Below are 26,560 nucleotides of genomic sequence, written 5' to 3'. Positions count from 1 at the left end.
TGTAAGCAGACAATTTCATGTCCACAAGGAAACACTTAAACAACACGTCAACATCTGCTTAGCATTCATCATATTGACGTCAACAAGGATGAGTCTGAAATAGAGCCGAAGAAAATGAGAACAATGGATAGCTTTGTTGTCAAAACTTCACTGGAAGAAATAGTCTCGAAACTCGCTGCAGTCGATGGATTCTCGATTCAGAAAATCACTCATTCAGAATTTATTTGTCAATCACTGTTATTAAGAGGAATGAAGCTACCTGCTGATGAAAGATCGGTGATGGCCCTTATTCGCGATTTTGAAGAAAAAGTGAAGCAACAAGTCATACAGGACATTAAGAAAGAACTCTCAGAATCAAAGAGATTTTCAATATCATTGGACGAATGGACAAGTATCGGAAATCGTCAATTTCTCAACATCAACCTTCATACGGTCTCGTCAGAATGTATCAATCTTGGTCTTGTCAGAATTTACGGAAGTTGTAATGCTGAAAGAATGAACGAGCTCGTTAGGAACATCTTAATTCTTTTGGTGTCTCATTCAAACAGGATATTGTTGCCTCTACCGGTGATGGAGCAAGTGTCATGATCAAGTTCGGAGAAAAATCGCCCGCTCTGTATCAAGCCTGCCTTGATCACGGATTGCATTTGGGTGTTACAAAAACTTTTTACAGAGAAAATTGCCCAGGTCAAGGAATTTCAGTTTTTTCACACGAAGAAACTGGACAGACTGATGATTTCGATGAAAGCGACAATGAATTGAGTGCTGAAGAAGTTGAGATACAAAGCGAATCATGGAAGGCAAATATAAACACTGTGAGAGAAATCGTTAAATTTTTCAAAGGCTCAGCCATACGATCAGATACGTTTAAAGCTAAAAGCTCAGAAAAATTTAACAAAGAACAACAACTGTCCATTGACTGCAAACCTAGATGGAATTCCATGCTAAAAATGCTAGAAATCCGAGCATCTCTTAACTAATTTGAACATAAAATTATTGAAATCCATAGTTTTGGCATCAAAACCGGTTGAGGTTACTCTTAATGCTATGAGCGAAAAAAAGCTTCTCTGAGAACCGCTTATGTTGCTATTAGCTTCATGAGGGAAAAATTGTCTGCACAAGGAACAGAGATCAGTCGTACTCTTTTAGAAAATATTAATCATTACATCGACGGTAGAGTTAATCAACAACTTATGGATCTTATGATTTCTCTGCACTATTTGGATAGTGTTCCATCCAAAACTTCTATTGAATTAGCGACAAATTTGATGAAGCGGCTATTTCCATCGGCAAATACTGCAAATGAAGAAGCACATGATGAGAAAATAACAATTAACCATAACGAGCTCTCACTTGAAGATGAACTTATATTTCGATTGGAAGCTTCTAGCAACCAGGGATCTCTTCAAACCGATCGATTTAAGAAATTACGCCAAGAATTTTCCTTGTCAAAAAGTAATGGTGAACTGACTGAAAATTTGAGGTGATTATCAGATGCCATCAGTACAATCAAACCGACATCAATTAATTCAGAAAGAGCGTTTTCAGTTGCTACTAATTTCTGTACAAAATTGCGATCAAAGTTATCGGATAAATCTCTGCATGCTCTTGTCTTTTTGAAATACTATTATATTAACAAGAATGATGTTTAAATAACTTGTAAAGAAAATTATTTTTCGTACTACTCAAGCTCGAAAGCTCGAAAAAATTATCGAGCTCGAGCTCGCACAAGCTTCAAATCCCCAAGCTTTCCTATACTCTATGTATGGCCACTATTGTGCTGATGTGCCATAAACAACTACTACATACATTTCACAGTGGACTCCCATACACGTTCCTGAAATTTACTCAACATTTCTTGCAATATCTTTCATTCTAGTCTGGAGAATCATACACTTATGTGTACAAATTCAGCGAAAATATTTTCACGTGAGATTATTTAGTAGATAAAAGGTGATATATTGGAAGGGCTTGAGCTCTATTGGAAGTGTGATTCCCACAAATTCCATCAAAGTAAGCAGATGTATGATTGCATTCAGATGTGAATTCATTTACTACAATGGACTCCTATGCCCATTATACTCTTGCATTACAAATAGAGGGCTTTCTTCTGTTTAAGATTTGTATGCTTGTAATCCTGTGGTATTCTTTTTTGCATTTATGTATCTTCAGTGAGTTTCTCTCAGTTTAATTATGTATCATCTTTTGAATATCAAAAATATAACTATTACTGCCCAGCAGATTTGTTTTAAATTGTAGTGCTGAAAACTATTTCCAGATTTCTGCATTTTACACAATACATAGATTCTTGTTTGTAAAATACAGGTTAAAGCCTCTTTTTTTATGGGATAGAAACATTCAGCTAATTCTGCCTTAAATTTCTCAAATACTTAAGTAGAATTTCATATTAAATCTTATGAAATCTTTTGAATGAAGTTCAGCATGCTGTTAGCGGTTGAATGTCTGAATCTTAAAATTATGACACTTTGAAAGGATTTTTTAGGTTTGGATGGATTTGAACCCTCCAGGTTTTATGGCATTGTGTCCATTATCTTTTACAAAACCTACTTTGAGGCCATGAGTGGTAGAGTGGTCTAAGGCACTCAACTTTATAGATCACCTCTGTTCTCATGTTTTCAAGATAAGGGCTTGGTCATCATGGGTAAGTGAGAAAGCTTGCCACTTGCTTCAGTGGTTCTTCCTAGCATTTTCCTGGGTTCTTCCTTCACCAAGCAAATGTACTGGCCGCCATCTAAATCCTAGCACAAGATGAAAAATGGCATTAAACACTTAACAACTGACAACAACCAAAAATATTACTAATAATATTTCTAAATTTTATGCACTGACATATATTCTATTTAAACATCAATCTGAGTATCTCCGACTTCATACATTTTCATAGACCTTACACCTTTACTAAATGCTCCTGCTAAAACCACTCTGGTGGTCTTGTCGTTAGAGCATCTGCCTCGGATGTGGGAGGTTGCAGGTTCAATCCCTGGCCAAATGAAACCAAAGAATTATAAAAATGGTACTAACAGCTGCCTCACAAGGCACTCGGCATTAAGGGGTTAGTGTTAGAACTGGTCAGCCTTTTGTCAGAATAATGTGACTGGGTGGGATATCATGCCACATGTCTGCAGCATGATGCCCCAGTGCTAGACATCGCTATAAACTGCCACACTGCAGACATTGTACCAATATGAATGAAAAATTGTTAAAGCTACATTAAAAATCCAACACACACACACACACACACACACACACACACACACACACACACACACACACACACACACACACACACACACACACACACACACACACACACACACACATACACACACACACACACACACACACACACACTAGCTTTTCCTTTCTTGCACTGCATGTAAGTTAAAGCATTCTAATATAAATCACCAGGAAGAGAATTGAGTTGCTTCTCCTAGGTATCAGTAAATTGCGACTAAGTGGTCAGCATTATCTTTTGTGTTGCATTGGGTCAATTAAAGTGTGGTATGGCAAAGAAGGCATAATGGGAACAATAGAATTGACAGTATGCTTTAATCTCCCTAACAGTTTAATGACCTGTGGGGATCATTTAGGTACATGAATTATGTATTGAATATAACCCACCAGTAGCATTGTTCCTAATCTGATCACTGTTACTCAAAAGAAATCATTGAAGATATTAAACTGGTACTTGTACTGCCTTTTGAAAAATTGGAGATACTTCGGGTAAGTTCTTCTTAAGAAACCATTATTAGTTTTGAAAATGTGATTAATTGATGCGAAAATGAATTAAGTAAATGTTTTTCCTTTTTCAAAACAACATTTTGTTTTATGTTTCAGTCCATTAGGTTATATAAACAGGGGAGGTAATCAACACAGTCCCAGGAAGTATGACATGCCTCCACTTGGATACCAAAACATTCCCCCTCCTGGCTATAACCCAGTTGATGGTACCTTCCATTATGGTGAAAACTTCCCACAAGGTGGCACCAACAACATCCAACAGAATTTTAGTGCGGCAAAATGTCAAATGAATCATAGTAATAGGGGAAATGCACAAAAAGTTCAAGGGCAAAAACAGCACAATCAGAGGTCATACGATGCCACAGATGGTCCTGTCAAAGGCAAAAACAGTCGTCCTAGGTATCATTCTGCATCATCAGGTAAAAGTGCAAGGTCACAGGAAATGACAGAAAAATTGTATAAAGAACTGAAGCAAATATTTCCAGAGCCTGAACAAGAAGAGACAATAAAATCTGTGCTCAGTAATCACAGTGATGAGTCTGATATCTCAAAATTGGCAGTTTATTGTACGAATGTTTTTTTTGAATGACAATAAGCTACAGAAAATGAATACCTTGTCAGAATGCTTTTCCATCCATGAAATTATATGTCCTGTAATAATGTATTTCCTGGCTACTTAATTACATAGGTTGATATGCCAGCATCATAATTGATGTACATGTACATGTATGATACTGCAGTGGCCCAGCTGGGCATAAGCACAGATGCATATGTGTAACATTGAAACATCAAGAAACCATGTTTAACATTTCTAGCAGTGAACACTTCACTGTGCCTCCCTCCCTGCTACTGAGAGTACTTGTTACAAAAGACAGATTAGCTGTACCCCTGCTAAAGATTCTAGATGTATTTTGCAGTCATGTCACTTTACTATTCTCTGGTTTTATCAAATAATCAGTATTTTTCATTGTTTGATTAATGTATTCATACGTTTGTGGTTATTCTTAATTTTGTAACTTGTCCAAAATAATTTCAATCTTTTCTTTATCAAGGCTCACAAGGATGTACATTATTTGACTTGCTTAGTATATTTTATTTAATACGAATGCTTGTTTAAGATCTTTTTTTTAATGATGGAGATTTTTTAGAAAAAGTTTCACAAGCATTTGATAATATTTATATTGAGAAACTAGGACTGATTTCAGAAGTTAATTTGTGCATCCCAATTTTTAAAAATGTATTTCTTTTTGATTTATTGCAATATGAAAACAATTCCTTTTTAGCGCGTCAGTTACAATGTTGTTTTTCACCGAGCATTTTCCATTTAAATTTTGCTATTCTGATGCTAAGACATACTGTTTGGGTGAGGGAATAGCACAGTCTGATCCGAGTCGTGAAAAGTGCAAAGACATACCATAAAGTACTGAGCATTTCGGTCTCATGTAATTTCTGATATGAAGTTAAGATTTAAAAAAAAATAATCGTCAAATATTTAGATCTTAGAGAAATGATCACATTTATATACATTTCTACTTGTGATTCCAGTGAAGAAGTTGAGGTGAAAATTAGTTTAGGTAATTCCAACTGTGCATAATAGGAGTCATCACTTTTTCCTTAAGGTACAATTTATTGGAATTACTTAATCATTTAAGCTACAGATACACAGCTGATATCACTGTCCAATTTCTAAAATCACAAGCTGATATCTTCATTTACACAGTTGATACCACTGTCTGATTTCCTCAGATGCACATATTGTATGATTATTTTCCCCGATATAAGTTGGGTTTTCTATTAACACATATATCATTGACCCAAACTCAAGACAAAGAAATATTGCATATTTTTCAAAATGTCAATAAAATTACAGTTGAATTACAAAATTAGTTCATTTATCAGTTGAAACTCGTTAAGTATTAATGCAAATATAATTACAATTGGTCATCTCTGTAGTTGCACATGTATTTACAGCTTACCTAATTGAAAAAATTGCCTTGAAATTGACAAATTTATACATATTGGGGTCTGACTGCAAGAAAATAATGTGTTTCTTCAGACATCTGTACATGTGAAATTGTTCAATGACAATGTAGATAGGACTGATGTGGTAGACATGGAACAGACTGCTAATATTTATGTTTTTGGAACTTGGAAAGCTGTTTAATTGAGGAGCTAGATTTAACCATCAAATACCAACAATAATATTGAGAAAGTTTGCCAATAATATATAAATTATATCCAGTGACTTTGAGACATGGAAATATACATTCAGTTGATTTATGCAGCAAAACTTCATGGGAGTAACTGTGTTACAGCAAAATGCATGGAGACCTGGATATTCCCTTGGCAATTTTTAGAAGCTATGAAATACCTTTTGTCTTATGCTTAGTTTCAATATTAACAATTTAAGAGGCTTGAGGCTCAAATTTTGAAAACTGTAAAATCTAGATAAACTCACGAATACTCTGTTTGATCACTAATAATAACAAGCATTTTTAGAGCCTGAATTTGTGTATCTTAATTTGCAGGGTTGCATATAGGATTAGCGATTGTGAAAATTGCAACATAATTGAAAATTTATTGCATAATATTTTAATCTGAGCAGGAATAAATTCACAAAAATAAAGGATTGGACAAACATTGTCATGTACCATGCATCCTTTATTTCCAAGAAATGTAGAAATTACTTATCTTGCTCCTGTATGGTGTTGTTATTGTGGACTGCTGGTCCAGTTGCTTGATTAGTGATGTTAGCTGACGAATGACAGATTTGCTTGAACTACCAGTTCAATTAGTTTTATGAAACAGATAAATCAGATCACAAGGTTGAATGCGATTAGACATATTTATTTCATTAAAGAAATTACACCCCTAGTTCAACCAACTTTTGCATACCTTGAGCACCACAACTCCTGAAAAACTGAAAATGGCATTCAACAGAGTTTGAGAAATGCAACTGCTAGATTGTACCTGGATTTACTTAAAAAGGATAAAAGCATCAGAGTAGTTATAGGTTGAATAAAAGCAATCATACTCCAGACTTTTCAACAGTATGAATAATGAGTAATTGTAATATTTTAGTATGAATAAAAGCAATCAGACTCCAGACTGTTCAACAGTATGAATAATGAGTAATTATAGTATTTTAGTATGAATAAAAAGCAAATCAGACTCCAGAATTTTCAACAGTATGAATAATGAGTAATTGTAGTATATTAGTATGAATAAAAGCAATCAAACTCCAGACTGTTCGACAGTATGAATAATGAGTAATTGTAGTATTTTAGCATGAATAAAAGCAATCAGACTCCAGACTGTTCAATAGTATGAATGAGTAATTATAGTATTTTAGTATGAATAAAAGCAATGAGACTCCAGACTGTTCAATAGTATGAATAATGAGTAATTATAGTATTTTAGTACGAATAAAAGCAATCAGACTCCAGACTGTATAATAGTTGAATATGAGCTGCTGACTCTCAGATGTTCTTGTAAATGTGGCCTCCAGTTTTCCAAAACTCCACAACATTGATTATTATGGCAGTAAGACATCAACTTCCCCCACTGCCAATCATACATTTCGGAGTCGGACTACCATCATCTAAGCACCAGCAGATCACAATGTGTGATGTTTTGGTCTGTCATTAAATTGGAATGACTGAAGTAGACACTAATGATTGTAATGCCAGTGCATCATACATGATGTTCACCTGAATGTTGACTTCCATTTTCATGTTAAACTTTCATGGAACAAGTCTGTACTGGTTGTGTTGATGGAGATTCTGTGTTTCAGTCATGGCATAGTTAAGACATTCACTGTTATTTCACAACATACGAATGAACACATGAATGATTGACTGTATGACAGAAATGCAGTCTGGTTACACTGTTATTTCAAAACATACGAATGAACTCATGAATGATTGACTGCATGACAGAAATGCAGTCTGGTTACAGTGTTTTACTGAATGTATGAAGGAAATGCAGTCTGGTTACAGTTTTTTACTGGCCAGTGTGACAAAAACCCAAAAACTTTTAAAACATGAGCTAATGAAAAGAATATGGATTTTACTTGTCATGTTGTTGCACCACTAAAGAAAAGGCATACATTGTTACACTCATGTTCTGCTTTCATTTTTAGTTACTTTTAGTCCCTATTTAGAGGCCGCAACTCATTGTGGAAAATCTCTATCTTATTCTGATACGAGTCAAATAACTACCATTCCCTGAAAGAGACTCATAGATGATTGTTATCATACAAATTCCCAAATTGGTAAAATTTTGGCAGATGAACATCCATCTCTGTGTGGATGAACAGATTCTTATAAAAGAATGGGTATGAAAATAATTTTGACTGTTAGTAAAATACCTGCACTTTAATGACATTCGTGCAGCTGTAAACTTAAATAAAGTTAAGAAATCATCGAGTTTCATAGCCTGAAATTGTTGCTTATATTGTTATAAGTGATGACTTGTCATTAAGTCATTGTGACTTCAATAAAGCTACAATGATGTAATAACAGCCATGGGTTTGAGGGCACTTCAAAATGGCTATTATTTACATACAAGTTTTTTCAAGCTTGCAATCGAAAAGGCAGAGGAAGTTTCGATGGACCCCAACTAAGACAACCTCCCCACCTCTTTTTAAAATTTACTTAAATCCTAGATGTAACCCTGAATTAGTCAAATGACCATGGTCATAATTAACTTACATAGTGTATATAAAATGGCCACCTCCATAGTTTGAGTCGATCACATTTTCAATTTTCTGACAACTTATCCCAATTGAATAGTTTATTTTTGAGGGAGAGAGAAGATTGTAATGAATAATATTGATAATATTGACCCAGATTTCTTGTATGATATTCTGATGGTACAGCTTGATCTACACTCTTTGTAGTTTTATGGAGGTTGTTTACAAGCAAATTTGCTAGTTGCACAGATTTTAACCAGATTTGAGATTACATATTCACCATGGCAGCTTGTAATTATGGTTTGCTTCTGTTGTACAATTACCTTGTGACACAAAATGAATGACCTTCATATGTACATAGATATCTTGTAATATAAATAAATGACCTTAGTGTTAAAGCCTTTGTAAGAGAAAAATTAAATAAAAATTGGTTTAGAGAAATCAAAATGCAAAGGGAGATAGGTGTGGTATAAAAAATGGGCATCTTGTATTGTTCTTCTATCCATCCATTATTCATCTATCCACAAATTATAAGATAAAATTTTATTATTGCATATATATATATATATATATATATATATATATATATATATATATATATATATATATATATAAATGCAATAAACTGACAACAAAATAAGTTTGAAACTAGGATCGAACTAGCCATGAATTCCTAGGTCAGTAAAATATTTTCCAGTATCAGCAACAAGTTGAAATAAACTAGTTGAAACATAATAAAGTTAAAGGTTTAATACCTGTTGAAACAGCCATGTAAAGTTCTGTAAACATAACTGTTTTTCTGTTTTATTTGTTTGTCTTGTCTGTGTTTTGTATTTGCCTTTGAAAAAGACTTATTAAAAGTCAAAAGTGCTCAGGCTAGTTAGATACAGTGGAACTCTGCTATAATGCAGTAATTGGGGTAAAAAAAATTGGATTGTATTAATAGCGGGGTCGCATTAATGTGAGTTTTTACAGTTTTTAACTTTTTTCAGAGAACAACTCACTGGTACATGTATGTTTATTCATGTCTAATGTATGTTACGAATAGGTATCAGCACCATTTACTGTTGTGCCATCGAGGCATGCAGTTCATCCGTAATGCATGTAATTCCATTGAAGATTTAAAATATTCAATAATTTTGTCACAGATCATTGTCTGAATTCAGCATCTAATATTTAGCATGAATAGAGTATTAGCACCATTTACTTGCCATCTGATATCATGCCATCGTTGCATGCAGTTTATCCATAATACATGTAATTCCATTGCAAAAATTGCATACATATTTAAATTATTCAGTAATTTTGTCACAGATCATTATGTGTCTGAATTCAGTGGGAAAAATAACAGCAAAATTAGGTTAAGAAAGACGAAGCACATATATGGTTTATTACGATGCTAAAATTTTCTCATATTTGTTGCTGTGCACCTTTATCCATTGTAAATTTCCAATAATTAACATTTGTACACCTATTCATTTAAACGACTACTGAAAGAATAGTTAACAAACAACACATGCTTTCAGTGTGCATATAACTTTTACTTCAGATTTTTTGAATAGCAAAAGAAACATGTGAAAAATACTTTTATAAAGATTTTTATTCTGAATGCATGTTCAAATTCTTTCCCTTTCAGTTTCCAGCTAATAAGGTGGACATTATTTACTGGTGAACTGATTGCGTCTAATAACACTGCCAGGCCCAGCAAACATGTCGGTGGCTTTTGTTTTTTTGTATATTAAATTGTGAGAATCTCTTATCAACCACCGCATTGTCTGCTCCTTGGTTGTTTATGCAGTTAAAGAAGAAACACACGTTGGCTATTGTTTGAGCAACGATTGTATACAGAATTAATTGAAGACAATCACAGAGATGACTTACTGGCTTTACTCGTGGACCAGTAATAAGTAACATGTTTATTTTGGCATAACTTTTCAAGAACCTGTTGAAATTGTTAAATTTCAGAAGCCATGCCATGATCGTATTAGATTTCAATTCTTATGCTAACTCTTCTTCCAAATGATAATAAACATTTTACACACTATTTCTCGTACTTAAAAAATATTTTTCCAGGTATGAGAAACATACATGTACATATATTTAAAATTTTCGGAAACATACCACGATCATATTATATTCAAATTCATACATGATCTCTTCCCCAAAATGATAATGCATTTTTTTATACACTATTTCATGTACTTAAACAAAATTATTTTTCCGGGTAAAAGAAAAATAAACTTACATGTATTTAAAATTTCAAGCACCATGCCACGATTGTATTATATTCAAATTCATACATGATCTCTTCCCCAAAATGATAATAAATTTTTTATATACTATTTCATGTACTTTGAATTTTGTTTTTTTTCATATACGAATATTTTTATGAAATTTCTGGAGCCACATCACAACCACGTTATATCCAAATTTATGTTATCGTGGGACGCATTATAACGGGGTCGCACTGTTCTAGTTTCGTACTGTTTGTTGTCAGTTTATTGCATTTATCTTAATCAATCCCTGACACATGATCCCTTGCTGGATCCAGTGCACTTGAAAGGATTGTTATTTGCCATATGATTTGTATTTTTTATATATATATATATTTGAAATAGTGCCTGTAGAACACTTTGCAGACATGTTGCATTTTCCCATTTCTCAAATTATTGGTTCTCTATATTAAAGATATTCATTTACAACATACAAAAAGCACACCTCTAAGTTTAATATGAAAATCGGGATTCTTTAATAAAATGTGGCACATTATTTACAGATTAAAGCCCTTTTTTAACAATGATATTTGGGTATTTATCGTGATAAATGATATATGATAACGTAATAGTGTAAAGTGTATTGTGAGGTTGTATACTGAAGTCTGTGATGATTTTGAATCATAAAACGAATGAGCCCTCTTGCTATAGAAATGACCCATTTGCAAATGTCATTTATTGGTCCTTCACTACAATTGTATGGCCAAGCAATTCATGTTTTCCTTGGAGCAAATCAAATGCAGTTTTTGGATGCCATTAAAACTGAATTCATATTAAGTGCATCACTTTTAATTTTGTTTTTGCAAATTCAGAATCATCCAACAAATATCCTTGCTGAACTGTGACATTAGTACCGTATATACTTACTTATAAGTTGTATCCAACTGCAGACTGCACAGTCCCAGATCTACCATTGCATAATGTGTTGGCAGATCTGGGTCTGTGCAGTTTGTTAGGAGTAATCAGTAGAACAAACAATATATATCCCGGTCTGCCAGCACATTTTGCTGCTGCAGATCAGGATCTTTGTTGATTGCTTTTGAAGTATGTATTACATATGGTAGTATCACTTTATACCTCCCATTAGGATCTATCTTCTGTTATCAACCAAATTCATACCTAGTCTTGCTGTTATAAAGGTACTGTTCTTTTTTTATATAATTTTCATGACTCCATTAGCAATTTCACATAAGATCCAGATGCCCAGGTCTCTATATATAAATGAGGCAAACACATCGCTGGCAGAAATATTCTGCTTGGGTTTCTTCCTTGTTTCTATCGTTACGTGCGAATTAATGTGTACTTACATTTTTACAGCTAGTTAGTATATTTGTTCTAAGACATCATTGCAAGTATATAACCACATTCTGGACATATATGTTTAGGGCTGTTCCATTAACATTCATGGGACCCAGGGAAGGCACTTTTAAAGTGGGGGTATTCAAAAATAGATGCAGTTTAGAATTTTCTTATAATTTTATTATGAACTTTAATAAATCAAAGTATCCTGGCATTTTTATATAAAAAAAACTCCCTTCCCTGGGTACCATGGGTGTTTAAGCCCTTCTATAACAAGTAGTTATCTTCCTTTGTTGTGGTTTGCTTTTTCCTGAGATATCCTTTAAATGACTTAGGGTTTATAGATATTGCATCTTTTATGTATTTTTATACACCTATGTTTGGATGTGTCATGTTGTTAATACATAGATCCAATCATGCATATGTGTGCCAGTCTGTAATACATAAATCCAATCATGCATGTGTGTGCCAGTCTGTAATACATAGATCCAATCATGCATATGTGTACCAGTCTGCTCACATCTGCTTGTCAGGGTCATAACTTTGCAATGGTTGGAGGAATTTTCATGAAACTTTTCCTAATTACATTTCATGAATAAATGGTGTGATGGGGTACTATATTAGTCAGGGTATCACTAGCCATGTTGTGTGACAATATATACCATTATGATTGTTATGTTAAAGGTGTGTATCATGACAGTACTGCATACAAGGATAAACTGAGCCAGAATACCATCTTCTCTCTGAGAATCCTTTTTGGAAAAAATCGGTACTTTACAGTTTTCAGTTGTTGATGTGGTCCACTCAAGACAAAAAAAAAAAGAAACATCATAAATTAAACACAGCAAGTGCTGGTGTTGTCTTTGGTATTGGGTAAGAATACAGATGGAATAAATATTTTCCAGAATGAATCAAAACATATGGTATTTGAAAAACTCATGGAGATTATTGATTGATATCTCCTGCTGGACAAAAATTCTTTGAAATTCAGAAGAGTGTAGCATTTAAGCAGGTAGTTGGTACAGTTTTGTATGCATTTTGCATGTGGCCTCCTTGTTTAATTCATTCAAAGGAATAGAAGTATTATTTAGTTTCTGTTTCATTGTACTTTGTCCAGTATTTTATAGTTTCAGTTTGTATAATCATATACTATCACATGATACACTGTTGTTAGGGTAAATATTGTGATATTGTGGTATTGTGATTCGTCAGTGCACTGATGCACTGTCACATGATACACTGTTAGAGTGAATATTGTGATTATTAATGTACGGATCATATCAAACCACCTTTTTTACAATAGCTAGCCCGCCTGTTTCAAGGTCTTGGTCACAACAATGGAAAATGTAACGTTATCTATGTACAGAGTAAAACATTGCAGTCAGAGCCACATCCTGTGCATCAAAGTGAAATTCAAAGCAAGAGAAATTGCACCTCTGACTTGTGCAGAATATAACTTTTGAACCACTGAAATATTTATCTTGATTAAGTTTTAAAAGTAATATGTCATAGTGGACAGTGTGTCACATACTACAGCCATGCTCTCTGCCTTGATTTCAAGGTCATGGCAAGGTAAACTATAAATCAGTGACGACCATCCATGCATGGGTATAATTTTTAAAACTGAAGATAATTTAATGAAACTTTAGCCGATTATAGAGCTTGACGGCATATTGTGTATTCTCAGTCATAAAAAGAACTATCATAGGTTAGTGCCAGGTTTCCTTATTCTGCTTTTAATCCTTACAAATATTTTGATGAATCTTTATCAAGGTCAGCATCTTATTATACATTAGTTAAGTGCCTGGCTCAAAAGGTCAAGGTCCTTAGTGTGGATAGGTCATGAGGCAGATGTATTATGTACCTTTTGTGGTACTTTATTTTTTGTGTGACAATGGTAGTGCATAGTGTTACCCTTGTACGCCTTCACACCATGGTTAGGTTTTGTGTTTAGGTCAGTTTGAGAAACTGTGATGGGGCATGCGTTTTGTGATACTTATTGAAAGAAGCAATGATACGGTTTTAAATGGTAAATAGATAAGTGATGTATATATTGACAGAGATCTCTTTTTAATTCAGACTAGTCTTAATAGTTTATAAATGTTATTGAGAACTACTTTTATAAATATATTGGCCAGACTTGTGTCATTTGTGTGATACATTATGTAATTGACATTCTTGTATTCTGGAGTTGTGCTAGTCATATGTGGTAGACTATAAAAATACATGGAGAAGTTTATATCTTTTGACAAATTTTATTTTACAGCAAGTGTCTTTTTAGTTCTACTGATCATAGATCAGAAGAGTCTATGGGGTGGTCTTTCATCCCATGTCCATTCATTAGCACAAGTTTGTTATCACTACTAAATTACATGGAGGACTGCCATGAAATTTTAGACACATATTCATTCCAATTTTTAGTTGATCCTAAAGTAACATGATGCTACTCAGGCATCTGATAGGGCCAACAAAATGACCATCTTGAAAATCTTACTTCTTCCAGATGGACGGTCAAATCAGCATTGGGTTTTCACTAAAAGACTTCTTTTGATGTCTAGTTGATCCTAAATGAAAATGGGGCCCCAAGTGGCAGAGTGGTGTAAGGCACTTGCCTTTACATATCACTGACATCTCACCTCATTCCACATGTGTTTGAGTCATGGCATGGCCTAAATATGTATGTGAGATAGTTTGGCAGTAGTTCCCTATGGTTCAGTTTGTTGTTTTTCCCATGGTATTCCCAGGTTCTTCCTCCACCAAATATATTATTCTATCATGTGCTAAAAATGGTGTTAAACCCATAAAAACCAAACCATCCTAAATGAAACTCGTGCCAATCAGACAACCAGTATATCTAACATGGTGGCCATTTTGAAAATTTTGTTATTGCTAGTACTAAATGGATGGTAATATCAGTATGGGGGTTTTCACTAAAGACTTCTAATGATGTCTAGTCGGTCCTTAATGAAAATGGTGATGATTTGATGTTGAGTATGGCCACCACAGCAACCTTCTTAAAAATCTTTTTATTGCCACTTTTCATGAACAGAAGGTCATATTGGCATATGGGTCTCACATTGACATAAGCTTTTCACTAGGAGCCTTCTTGAAAATCTTGTTATTGTTACTTCCCCTGAATGGAAAGTCTTATTGACATGTTTTCACATGAAGACTTCTTCTTGTGTCAAGTTATGCAAATATGGAGATGGTACCAGTCTGATATCTAATATGGAAATTTTACCAGTCTGATATCTAATATGGAAATGGTGCTAGTGTGATATCTAATATGGATGTCACAGTTGTCAGCTTGAAAACGCATGATCACTACTTCTTGTGAATTAATGGTAATAACAGGATGAGATTTTCGCTTAAACACTTCTTAAATTGTTTTGTTCATCCAAGATTAAAATAATGTTGATCGTCCAGTATATGGCCATAATAAAAATCTTGTTTTAGATACTCCTATTAAATAGAAAGTCTTTCTGACGTGTCATTTTCATTAGAGAGTCCTTATGATGCTTAGTTGGTCATAGATGAAGATGTCTGAGCCACTATGATGTCTGTCTTGAAAATACTGGTATCTGTATTCAAATGGATGGCTACAGCAACATGGGTTTTCACACTCCTTAAGATATCTAGTGTTCCTAAATGAAAATGGTGCCAGTTATATGTCCATTATAGCCAACACAATGTCTGACTTGAAAATCTTTGCACTCCTGCAAAATGGATGGTCTTTATGAAAAGGTGTTTTAACTAAAAGACTTCTAATGATGTTTATTTTGTCCTAAATACAAGTGTTGCTTATCTGACATTTATTAGGTCCACCACAGCAGCTAATTTGAAAATTGTGTTATCACTGAAGAATATCGGAGATGGTTTGAACACATGGCAGGTAAAAAGAAGAAATGGTCTTACACGGAATTCCAGGAATTTTTGTATACCCAGTAGAGCATCAGTACTTATGTGGTATGGTTTGTTTCATGTATGTTTGAAAAGATACCAGAATTTGCTCAGTATCCACTGTGTTGTTACAATTATCAGTGGATATATATATATATATATATATATATATATATATATATATATATATATGCAGAGTTTATCTTTGGAATAGGTATTTTGAAGATTAAAACTTATTTATATTTGTAAGTAAGTGCAATGAAGAGATTTATTGAAACTATTCTTCAGATCAGCCTCTAGATTTAATGTCATTTTTTTTTTGTCACAGATAATTCATTTTCGAAAGCATGGAAATTAACTAGGATCATTTAAGCAGTTCTGCAAACTGCTTTTTTTAGCTGTCCACATAGGATGATGTGTGTTTAGAAATGCTAGTGGTAATGTTTTGTATATTTTCCTAGCCATGAATTAGTAAATTTTATCAGAGAAAGAATGTTACAAATTCACAGAGATTATTATTTTTTCAGTCTTTAAAAGATATTATAACATTATGGTCAGGAAATGTAGTTCACTGTTTTGTTTTCACACGTTAATCTGGTGGTAAATATTGCCACCTGTTGTGCAGGAGAACCCATTTCAAATCACACAACAAACTTATTTTGTTTTATTTAAATTTTATATTGTTCATGTGCTTTTCAGCTTGAATTAGATAAGAGAAGTATGTTACTGCTGATATATTCCATGCAAATAACATAACACATGATATTATTGTGAAAAATACTGTGAATCTGTTAATTCAATTTTTTGTTCAAGCATACTTTTAGACAGTTTGTTTGAGCATGAAACAAAAACAAATATTAGATTGTTCTGAGTGAACCACGTGCTTCTTTTGGGTGAAAATCTCTGGTATTTTCACTTTTGCATTTTGTCACTTTTCAAAAATAATGAGTGTTTCACCCATTGAATGAAATGTATCCATTATTAACTCAGTTGAAGCAAATATTCTCCATGTATAAGTTAAACTCGTGTATCATATTTTTCAAGCCTACAGTGTTTATTCATTCTGTGAAGCATGTTGGTCCAGATCTATTGTAACATAAATGTGCCAGCAGTTCAATTCAAATAATGTGTAAAACAAAAATGATAGTGCTTTACAGCATTTTTTAAACACCACAATTGATTAAGAATGGGGTCACTTGTATTAATGAGGTTGTATATAGGCACAAACATTCCTACAACAAGGCAAAGAATATAGTTAATATCTGTGCCACTCAAGAGGTTTTCTAATTTAATTATATCTTAATGTACATATTCAAAGCAATGAATGTTTTTTTGGAGGCTGAAATCTTGTCTCAGCACTTTTCTGGAAGACAGTAGCTCTACTTTACAATGATCTCTCAGTATTGGTGGGCAGGTAGGCTGACAATAATGCCTACTCTCAACAATTGCCTGATGATAATAATGTCACTTAAGTGGGGTGGGTGGGTTGCCTGAGATCAATGCCCATTCACAACTGTGACCTTACTGTATAATAATATTCGGTTGTGGTGGGTTGGTAAGCAGAGAGTAATGCCCATTCACAAGAATAGCCTCACAGTTTATGGATGTAAAGATGGGTTTGGTGGGTAGGCTGACAGCATTGCCCATTATCAAGAATGGGCTCACTGTTTATGGATGTAAAGATGGGTTGGGTGGGTAGGCTGACAGCATTGCCCATTATCAAGAATGGACTCACTGTTTATGGATGTAAAGATGGGTTGGGTGGGTAGGCTGACAGCATTGCCCATTATCAAGAATGGACTCACTGTTTATGGATGTAAAGATGGGTTGGGTGGGTAGGCTGACAGCATTGCCCATTATCAAGAATGGCCTCACTGTTTAAGGATGTGAATGGGTATTAAAATCAATATACTGTTTACATGTGTTTTATTTACTGTTTTCCCAGATTAATACAAAACATTTGCTAAAAATTGCCTTTCTGACTGTATGGTTTGCCTCTACCAAGTCTGACATTTTATTTTCAACCAACCAAGTTGCTTTTATTCGTGTACCTGGTAGATTAATTTCTTTGTGTACCTGGTAGTTTAACTTCTTTCATAGTATGAAGAACTGATTATGACAGTGATGTCACATTCTATTTCATTAATGTTTATAGTAGCTTTAAACAAAAATGAATGAATTGGTCCTGTTTTATGAACATGTATGAACATAGAATTGGAACATGATTCTTCACGTTCTGTAAATCCAAAAGAGAGTTGGATAGCATTCAATTCAGTGGTTTATAGGATTCACGGTAGTAATTCAGTTCCCACAGTGAACCTATGTAAACGCTATGATATTAAAAATTCAGTAACTTTAAATTTCTGAGTGCTCTTGATCAAACCTATATTTAATAGTATAGATGCATCCTAGATGACAGTTTCTGTGTAGAGAAAAGGATATGAGCTGTGACATTTTCAGGACCTGCATGTGTTTGAAACATGTTATTTTTCAGTTCTGTACCAAAGAGCCAGGTGCTGATTTCAGTAATGAGTGTTCCAAACTCAGGACTGTTAAAGGACTGAATTTCCATAAATAAAAAAATGTATCTATTTTTTTGCTTAAAGGTAGGATAATCTCTCAAAAGATTCTTTTTACTAAACTCTATCTTCCATTATCAGCCAATTCTGGGCAGCCAAACCCATATATACTCTATTTTATCTTCTCCCATTTTTCCATACCATTAGTACCATGTGTTTACATCAAACCAGGACAAAATGTTTGCTAGAAGTAAGGCTACCATTCATAAATGGAATGGCCCAATTGCTTCCAGTATCTGCAGGTGTGATAAGACTTATTTTTGGGTCCGACAGAAAAGACGGAATGAGATTCTGGTTGTATAAATGTAAAATAGTCCTGAAAAGACTGATTGATTTATTCAGTATAACTAATTGACTGCTTTATTTATAAGCATTTTCATTGGTATCAATCATTTGTTTCATTTTTTACTTCTACATGTGTTTTCATTCTGTGACTGCTATGAAGTGTATATTTATTTCAGATAAAATGTTTAAGAATATTGGGATTGGAATGTGCAGCAGATCCAAATGAAGAATGCAAGTTCCAGCTAGGCAAAGGAATATGCACTGGCCCATCATTAGTTGTCTGTTGTGCATTCGTCTGTTAAAGCTAATATATTTGTTACTTTTGTGTGTTGGTAAGTGGTATCTTACATGCTCACTAAAAAGTTGTCCAAATGCAAATGGCACAGATCTAGATGTGCAGTTATATGATGCATTAGTAGATCTGGGTCTGTACAGTTGATGGGTAGATCTGGGTCTGTACAGTTGATGAGAATCATTAATAGAATAAAGAGTATAGACCACAATTTGCTGTTACAGATTAGGGTAGTGTTGTTTGCATCTGTGCTCAACTTGTAAGTGAGTATATATTTTACCGCCATTATGGTAGTGTCACAATGTCAAACATGTTACCTTTCAAAGGTTCTAATACATTGTTTCAAGATACACTGTCACAGTGTCAAACATGTTCAATTATAAAGGTTCAAATACAGTATGGTTCAAGATAACATTGTAAGAATATCATACATGATACACAACAAAAGTTATAACACAATATATAAATATATATAATGCTTTATTGTCACAATGACATGTTACATTACAAAGGTTCTAATACAACAAGTATCAATCTACATTGTCACAATGTCATACATGTTACCTTAAAACTTCCGATCCAACATGAGTCAAGATACATTGTCATAATGTTATACATGTTACCTTACAAAGGTTCTAATACAACATGTATCAAGCTACATACTTTGTGCCAATTCTTTTGATGAGCAGCTTATGTGAAGCCCAATGAGCATTTGCTCTCTGTCCATTGAAATAAATATTCAAAGAATTTCCGTGTCAGTTTTATTTTTAAAAAATATGGATATTTTGTTTTTACATAACTGTACTCTCCCTCATAATAATGGCCATTGGTGCCATTCATTATACTGCCTTATAGTGAGATCACCTTATTATGAAAGACATTATTCATATAATTTACTCCCACGTAAACGGGATCCAAGATCATGCCTTATGGCAGGAACTGCGGGCTTTAAAGTGAGAGTGTGCTATATTAAAAAAAGACCCTGGAAATTTATTAACTTAATTTACCTTTTATCCACTGCTTTGGATAGAAAATTGGATATTAAATTCAACTTGTTGGTTCATCTGTTAATGTTCCATCCATCTGTGCCTCTGTCCATCCATCCATTACCCACTAGTTTCCACACAATTACGACTTGAAGTATTACTTAATTTCTATCAAATTTGGTTGGCAACTTATCTAGATAATATTTGGTTGAGTTCAGTTGGGTTTCTTTGTCAGTTTTATATGTTTGCTATGTTATAATGTCTTTTCATCCAGCCATGTGCCTATTACCAATTTCATTTCTGGAAAACAACTTGAGTTGTCCACAATCTAGTTACCAGACTTGACGAGTGGCATTTACTAGGTGTATGGATGAATACTGTCAATTTCTGAGTCAGAAGCCTTGCCTTGGATTATGAGTGACTCTCTACCAACAGAGCTTCTATGACTCCCTACATTATAAACTCATTTACTACATTACCATTGTCACCTAGAGGTATCTTTGGCAAAACTTCACTTCTCTACAGGCAGTGAAAAGTGGTGCACAAAAGTTCCTGGAATTTGTTTTTCGTATACTGCCACCATAAGATGGTCCATATTATGCTAGTATGTTGTCCATATCTCTGCCCATTCATCCTAAATGGTGCTTCTTTTTGGCTTGGAGGAATTTATTCTTCTCCAATAACGCTATGTCTACTCGAATGTACTTCGAATAACTTGCGTTTCTCATAACAGACAATTTTCTTTGTTTAGGTCTGATGGCCATGAAAAGTAATTGTATCTTTATTAAGGGACACAACTAAAAGTTCAGTCTAAACGGAAATATACCTTGATATTTTCTGACAGTTTATATGTTAGAACAAAGTGTTTAGCAAGTAATTGTTTAAGTATATTTTATCCAAATGTTTTATGAAGTTTTTAAATCTTCAGTGTTGACAAATAAAAAAGAAAAGACGTCAACATTTATAAATCTGAGTACACATTTTTAGGGTATATTGGTATATGCTTTGGTTCCACTCCTCAGATTTGTATTAGTCTAGAGCTGAGTTTCTAAATAAAAAATGAGTCCCAACATTTGATCTGCGGTATCAGTAGTAAATGGGGATACCCTACGGACAATGGGAATTAGCATTAAAAACACCCCTGGGACACTCTACGGACAAGGGAAATTTAACATGGCAAAAAATCGTGGGACACTCTACGGACAAGGGGAATTTAACATGGCAAAAAATCGTGGGATACTCTACGGACAAGGGGAATTTAACATGGGATTTTTAAAAAAAAAAATTTTTTAAAAAAAGGGTAGGCAATGGAAAGGCTATCTCTTTTCGAGAAATATGGCTGGCCCTGAAAAGGGCCTTTGGGTTTTTCTTCTTCTTCTTTTATCTTCTTAACTTTTTCCAACATCTTCTTAATTTGTCCATCATTCCTTTCTTCTTTTTCTTTTCTGTTTCCGGCAACCAGTCCGGGTGGCCCATGGCCCTGAACTTCTCTTGGATTTTCATCCAGTTTGTGTTCAGTTTTCCGAATTCATCCTTTTTTCTTCTATTTTCTTCGTCTTTTCTTTCATTGGACCACTTTTCTTTGATCTTCTTGACCTCTTTGGTCAGCACATTCCTCATTAGTTCTTCAGCTTTCTTAAGTTTTTCTAACCCCCACTTTGCGAAACACCAATCTGTCCATTCTACAACGTCTTCTAAAAAGCACCTTGCACTTGTCACATGATCTATTGCTTCTTTTAACTTACCCACTTTGACATACGGTGGGTTAATTAAACCTCTGATTCTCTTCTCCTCATCCTCTATCATTTCTTTCACGATGTTTACGGCTAAGTGCAGGCTGTTTACTTGTCTTGACACGAAGTCTTTTGTCACTTCATACCTCCATTCCTGTTCAACCCTTTCTGCTACACTCAATCCATCTACCATCCAATACCAACTTCCCATAAGATCGTTGTATAAAGCTGAAGCTGCTGGCATCTTCTTGTTTGCTTATTCCGTAGAATGAGCTCCAATGGCCAACACTGTTAGTTTTATACTGAAAGTGCGGACGTGATGGAAAACATCCCCCCTAAAAAACATAAAATTGATCTTACCTAGATCATGACCCAATAACGCGCGGACGTGAAGGAAAACATCCCCCTACTTTTTCATTTCATATAATATAACCCCAACTATTCTCTTCACATACTCTAAGAAACCCATAATCTACTTTATCACTTACAAGCACAAACACACAATCACACAAACACTTACCCTCACATTTTTTAAAGAAAGAGTTAGTGTTTATATTCACACTACTCTACCTACACACATTGGCAAATCGATCGTTATTTCTTTTCTAGAGTATTGGGTAGCCCTGAAAAGGGCTGTTTTGTTTGGAACTTCATGGGCACCTGGTTAATGGTGGCACCTTCCAGGCCTGGCGCCACATACGCATCTTATCCCCCAGTTACTTTTTACCTTTTGGGGGGAGAGAGCAGAGGCAGGATATGTCGCTTCAGAATCCCAATTTTCGCTCTCTGGGATTTTGAAATTTCTTCTCTCCTTTTCCTCCTCCTCTTCTTTGTTTCTTCTTTCCTCTTTATATCTTCTTTCTTCTTCTTCTTTATATCTTCTCTCCTCCTCTTCTTTGTTTCTTCTTTCCTCCTCTCTTATCCATCCCTCCTCGACAATGGCTTCCGCGGCCAGTTCATTTAATATGCGCCTGGCATATTCCAGATGCACATGAAGCTCCAACAGTTTCTCAAGTCTCGTTCATTTTTTGGTGTTGATCAATCAACAAGGGTAGCTGGACTGCCGAACGAGTTTCAATTTATACTGAAAGCGCGGACGTGAAGGAAAACATCCCCCTAATAACATAAAATTCATCTTACCTAGATCATGACCAAAAAAAACAACAATGCGCGGACCTAAAAGAAACACTCACTCACTTTTTATGCTACCCATTACTATTTAAAATTTTTTATAAATCACTTCAATGGACTATCCACATACTCAAATCAATCCAATCTAACCCCAAATTTACACCTCAAACACTAAGAAAATATATCATTTTAATCTACTATCCACACCAACTTATTTTTTTAAGCTCTTACTAACACTAACTCACCAACACATACCCTCACATTTTTAATAGCAAGAGTTAGTGTTTATTTTCACACTACTCTACCTACTCACATTGGCAAATTAATAGTTATTTCTTTTCTAGAGTATTGGGTAGCCCTGAAAAGGGCTGTTTTTTTGTTTTGCTATGGCATTCTTTTTTTAGTTTCTAAGAATGCGATGTCCTCTGAGGATAGACTTTCTGGCAATAGGTCTGCTTCTTCGGAAAGAGAAGAAGAACTCTTTGGTGTCGATACGGCAATCGACAAAGCCTCTGTCAGGTTCAGGTTGCTGCTGCTGCTGTTCTTGTTGTTGCTGTTGCTGCTGTTTTTGAAGTCTGTACTTCTCTGTCCATTCTTCTTTTTCCCTGTTCACTTCTTCTCTGAAGAGCTCTTCTATTAGGTCTTCAGTGATTTTTAACATTCTCACATTCTCTATTTCTTCTGGCTTCGGTATCAGACTGTGTCTGACCCTATGCAAATTCACGTAGGCTTCGTTGAGCTTAGCTAGTTTGGAGCACATCTTCGTAGGAGGATGAGTCGACAATGGATGGTTAGACTGGGAACAAACCGGTTCTTAAAGTTAAAGCGCGGACGTGAAGGAAAACATCCCCCACACGGTTTTTCTAGCCGCAACGTTCATGAGAGAGATAGTAAGAAATGAAAGAGCATCAATCCAACATTCTTATAGCTAAACAAACCACAAAAGCATTTTTTTCAAAACACAACATTTTTTTATTCAAAAATCACTTAACACTTAACAACAACATTTCTAACATTTTTAACAATAATCCAACACTATAACATCAAACAATTTTTTTCTCAATGGACAATCTACTTTAAACAGGGCTGACAACGTTGTGAATGAAATTGTGATTTCCACTGTTGGAAATCATTAGGCCATTGATGGACACTACGTTTCCTAGCTTGAGACAAAAGATAAGCATAATGGTCACAAAACCATCGATCTACTTTCACATCGTTTCTAGAAGAAGAACGAGGATCGAAATGAGTCACTAAATGTTCTAAGGAATAGCCCAGGCTGCGATGATGCAGAAAATACACACAGTACTGTCCACACACCAAGGAATCTGTGCCTTGTAATTTCACATTATTGAATCGGGTGGTTTGAGCATTTCTTCTCATAAAGTCAATGATATCGTCTTCCAAAGGGGGCAATCCGTACGAATCGAAATATTCCACACATCCTTCTTGAGGAAAGTAGACGGCTACCCAGTGGGTTCCTGGGAGATGACTGTCGTCCGTGTTGATCACGTAAGCTTGATGGTCTTTAGGTTTGCGATGAGGGAGTTCATCTTTAGCACAGACGACAGGATTCCAAGAAGCCGTATACGAACTGTGGTTCAAAAGGTAATAAAGTTCCCAGGTATCCATTTGTGTTGTTTTCTTCTTCACAGGTAATAATAAGTCATCAATTCGATCCTGACTTTTTGCTTGAAAATGTCTGACGAATAAACGGTTATTCGTTCTGTTTCCTCACTCTGATTTAGGAGAGCTTCGATACGATGGATCTCTTGAGTGGTTAATGGTGGACAAGAATGTTCACGCAAGTCTTTATACCACTGGTGCAACACGTCTTTGTTCGAGATGAGACTCCAAGCTTCGTCCAGATACTCGTCCAATTTTTCTTCTTGACTCAACATCAGGCATTTATCGTGTTGAATTTGACTGGGATGATCGTTTTGACATCCATAACAATTTTTCTTGATCAATTCCGTCATTTTGTCAACCAAGTGTTTGGCAAAACAGGAGACTAAATGGGCTTCTTGTTCTGGCCATCTCGACTTCATCATGATCACTTCTTCTTTTTCCTCACATTCCATCTCCAAAGTTTCTCCACTAGGTAAAGAGGGACAACAGTCTTCCATGGTTTCTAGTAATCTAGGATGACTTCTCTCAAACTGTTGATTTCTATGGTATTATCGAATTCTGCATACAGGATGACGTTCCCTGTCTCTTTCAGTGGTTCTGCAAACTGAAGTTCCACACGAATCTGGCCTGATTTTATAGGGTGGAAATGTCCCTCGTCGCTGCCTTGGTCTGGAGTGAAATCGAAAGCCCACAAAGCGTAGCCTCCTGCATAATCCTCGTACGTAATACCGTGACTGGTGTTGGTTCCTAACTGTCCGGTGGCTTCGTACAGGGACAAGTACGATCTCAAGTAATTCTTCTCTTTAAAGTCAGGTTCGAAAGGTCGGGTACACAAGGTTTTGCCATCGCGACTGACTTCGATTTTCTTCACGTTAAAGTGTTGAAAGTTGAAAGGATTTTGAGCGAAGGCTCCGTTGAAGGCTGAATTCGAGACCATACCAAGGATCAAACGTTTGGGTAGCTGTCCTTGGAACAGATGATCTTCGATCATGGAATGATGTCCAACGGGAATGGTGAACGTTTTCACTTCCACGCGTCGTATGGGATACTTGGCGGTCGTTCTGCTCAACGTTTGACTGATGTCGTTACCTACTTTGGGTAACACTTCCACGCGTCGTACGTAGAGTTTGGCCTCTTCGATTTTGCTTTTAGGAGCCTTAGCATCCTCAGCCAACAAATGGAAAGCGGTACTGCTACGATTCAGTCTCAAGCGGACATTGACTCCGTTCAGCAAATATTTCTCTTGCAACCACATGTCCAAATGCAAACGATCCATCAGTTCTAAACTCTTCTTATCTAAGATTTTGAGTTCTCTTTGCTCAAAGCCGCTATTGGTTCCATCTACAAGGTCGAACTTGCCCGCTTCGTCAGGTTCCCACAGCACACAAGCATTGAGATGGGTATCCTTGGCATCTATTCCGTACGTCAAGAGATTTTCCAGGTAGGCACGGTAAGGGTAAGTATCCATGCTGCTGCTGACCAGTTTGTTATTCAAGTACAAGTCCACTCCACTAAACAAGGAATGCATGAAATTGTTGACGGGAGCTATATTCTCAGTGTCATCTACTGCACCATCATCCTTATCTAGAACTTTGACTTTCAAGTACAAGTAACTGCTATTCAGATCGATGTAATCTTCGGGCTGTCCTTTGATTTCAAACTCGATGGGAGCTGAGGCTGTCAATGAGGAGACGGGATGAAATTCCACCCATTGAGATTCTTGCATCGTCATCATGGTGGGGGGCATGGCAAACAGATCCAGTTCCGTCTTGGAACAAGCGCAAGACTCTCGGTGCATCATTTTTTCTCTGTGTTTCAATAATCGAAAACGTCTAAGTCTCGAACGGTTCTTCTTTTCTTAGCCTTTCTCGCTTGAAGTCTGGTGAAAGGGTGTTTTCTTCGTCGTCTCTTTCTGCCTTGTCCTTGCTGAATGCCTGACTCGGTAGCGTGCAGAACATTTATAGGTGTGTCTCGTCGGCCCAAAATGTCTTTGCCCGT

The 26,560-nt window shown here is 35.4% G+C and overlaps 1 protein-coding gene across 2 annotated transcripts in view; it reads left to right on the top strand.

Moving 5' to 3' along the window:
- Window positions 1-19,830, top strand: part of LOC149787341 (uncharacterized) — a 44,756-nt gene extending 24,926 nt beyond the window's left edge. Inside the window, exons 6-7 of one of the 2 annotated variants that reach the window (XM_089977893.1) lie at window positions 3,859-4,181; window positions 10,092-19,830. In XM_089977893.1, the coding sequence (XP_089834019.1) occupies window positions 3,859-4,181; window positions 10,092-10,102 (334 nt within the window). In that variant the 3' untranslated portion in view covers window positions 10,103-19,830. Of the gene's footprint in view, window positions 1-3,858 lie in introns of both variants that reach the window. The other variant, XM_089977892.1, reaches the window with a different exon arrangement.
- Window positions 19,831-26,560: the final 6,730 nt, after the last annotated feature.

Source organism: Sinohyriopsis cumingii, chromosome 12, assembly GCF_028554795.1.
Source record: "Sinohyriopsis cumingii isolate HCF-2022 chromosome 12, ASM2855479v2, whole genome shotgun sequence".
Taxonomy (NCBI): Eukaryota; Metazoa; Mollusca; class Bivalvia; order Unionida; family Unionidae; genus Sinohyriopsis; species Sinohyriopsis cumingii.
The sequence above is the reverse complement of the archived record's forward strand: the minus strand, read 5'-3'. Positions and strand labels throughout refer to the sequence as shown.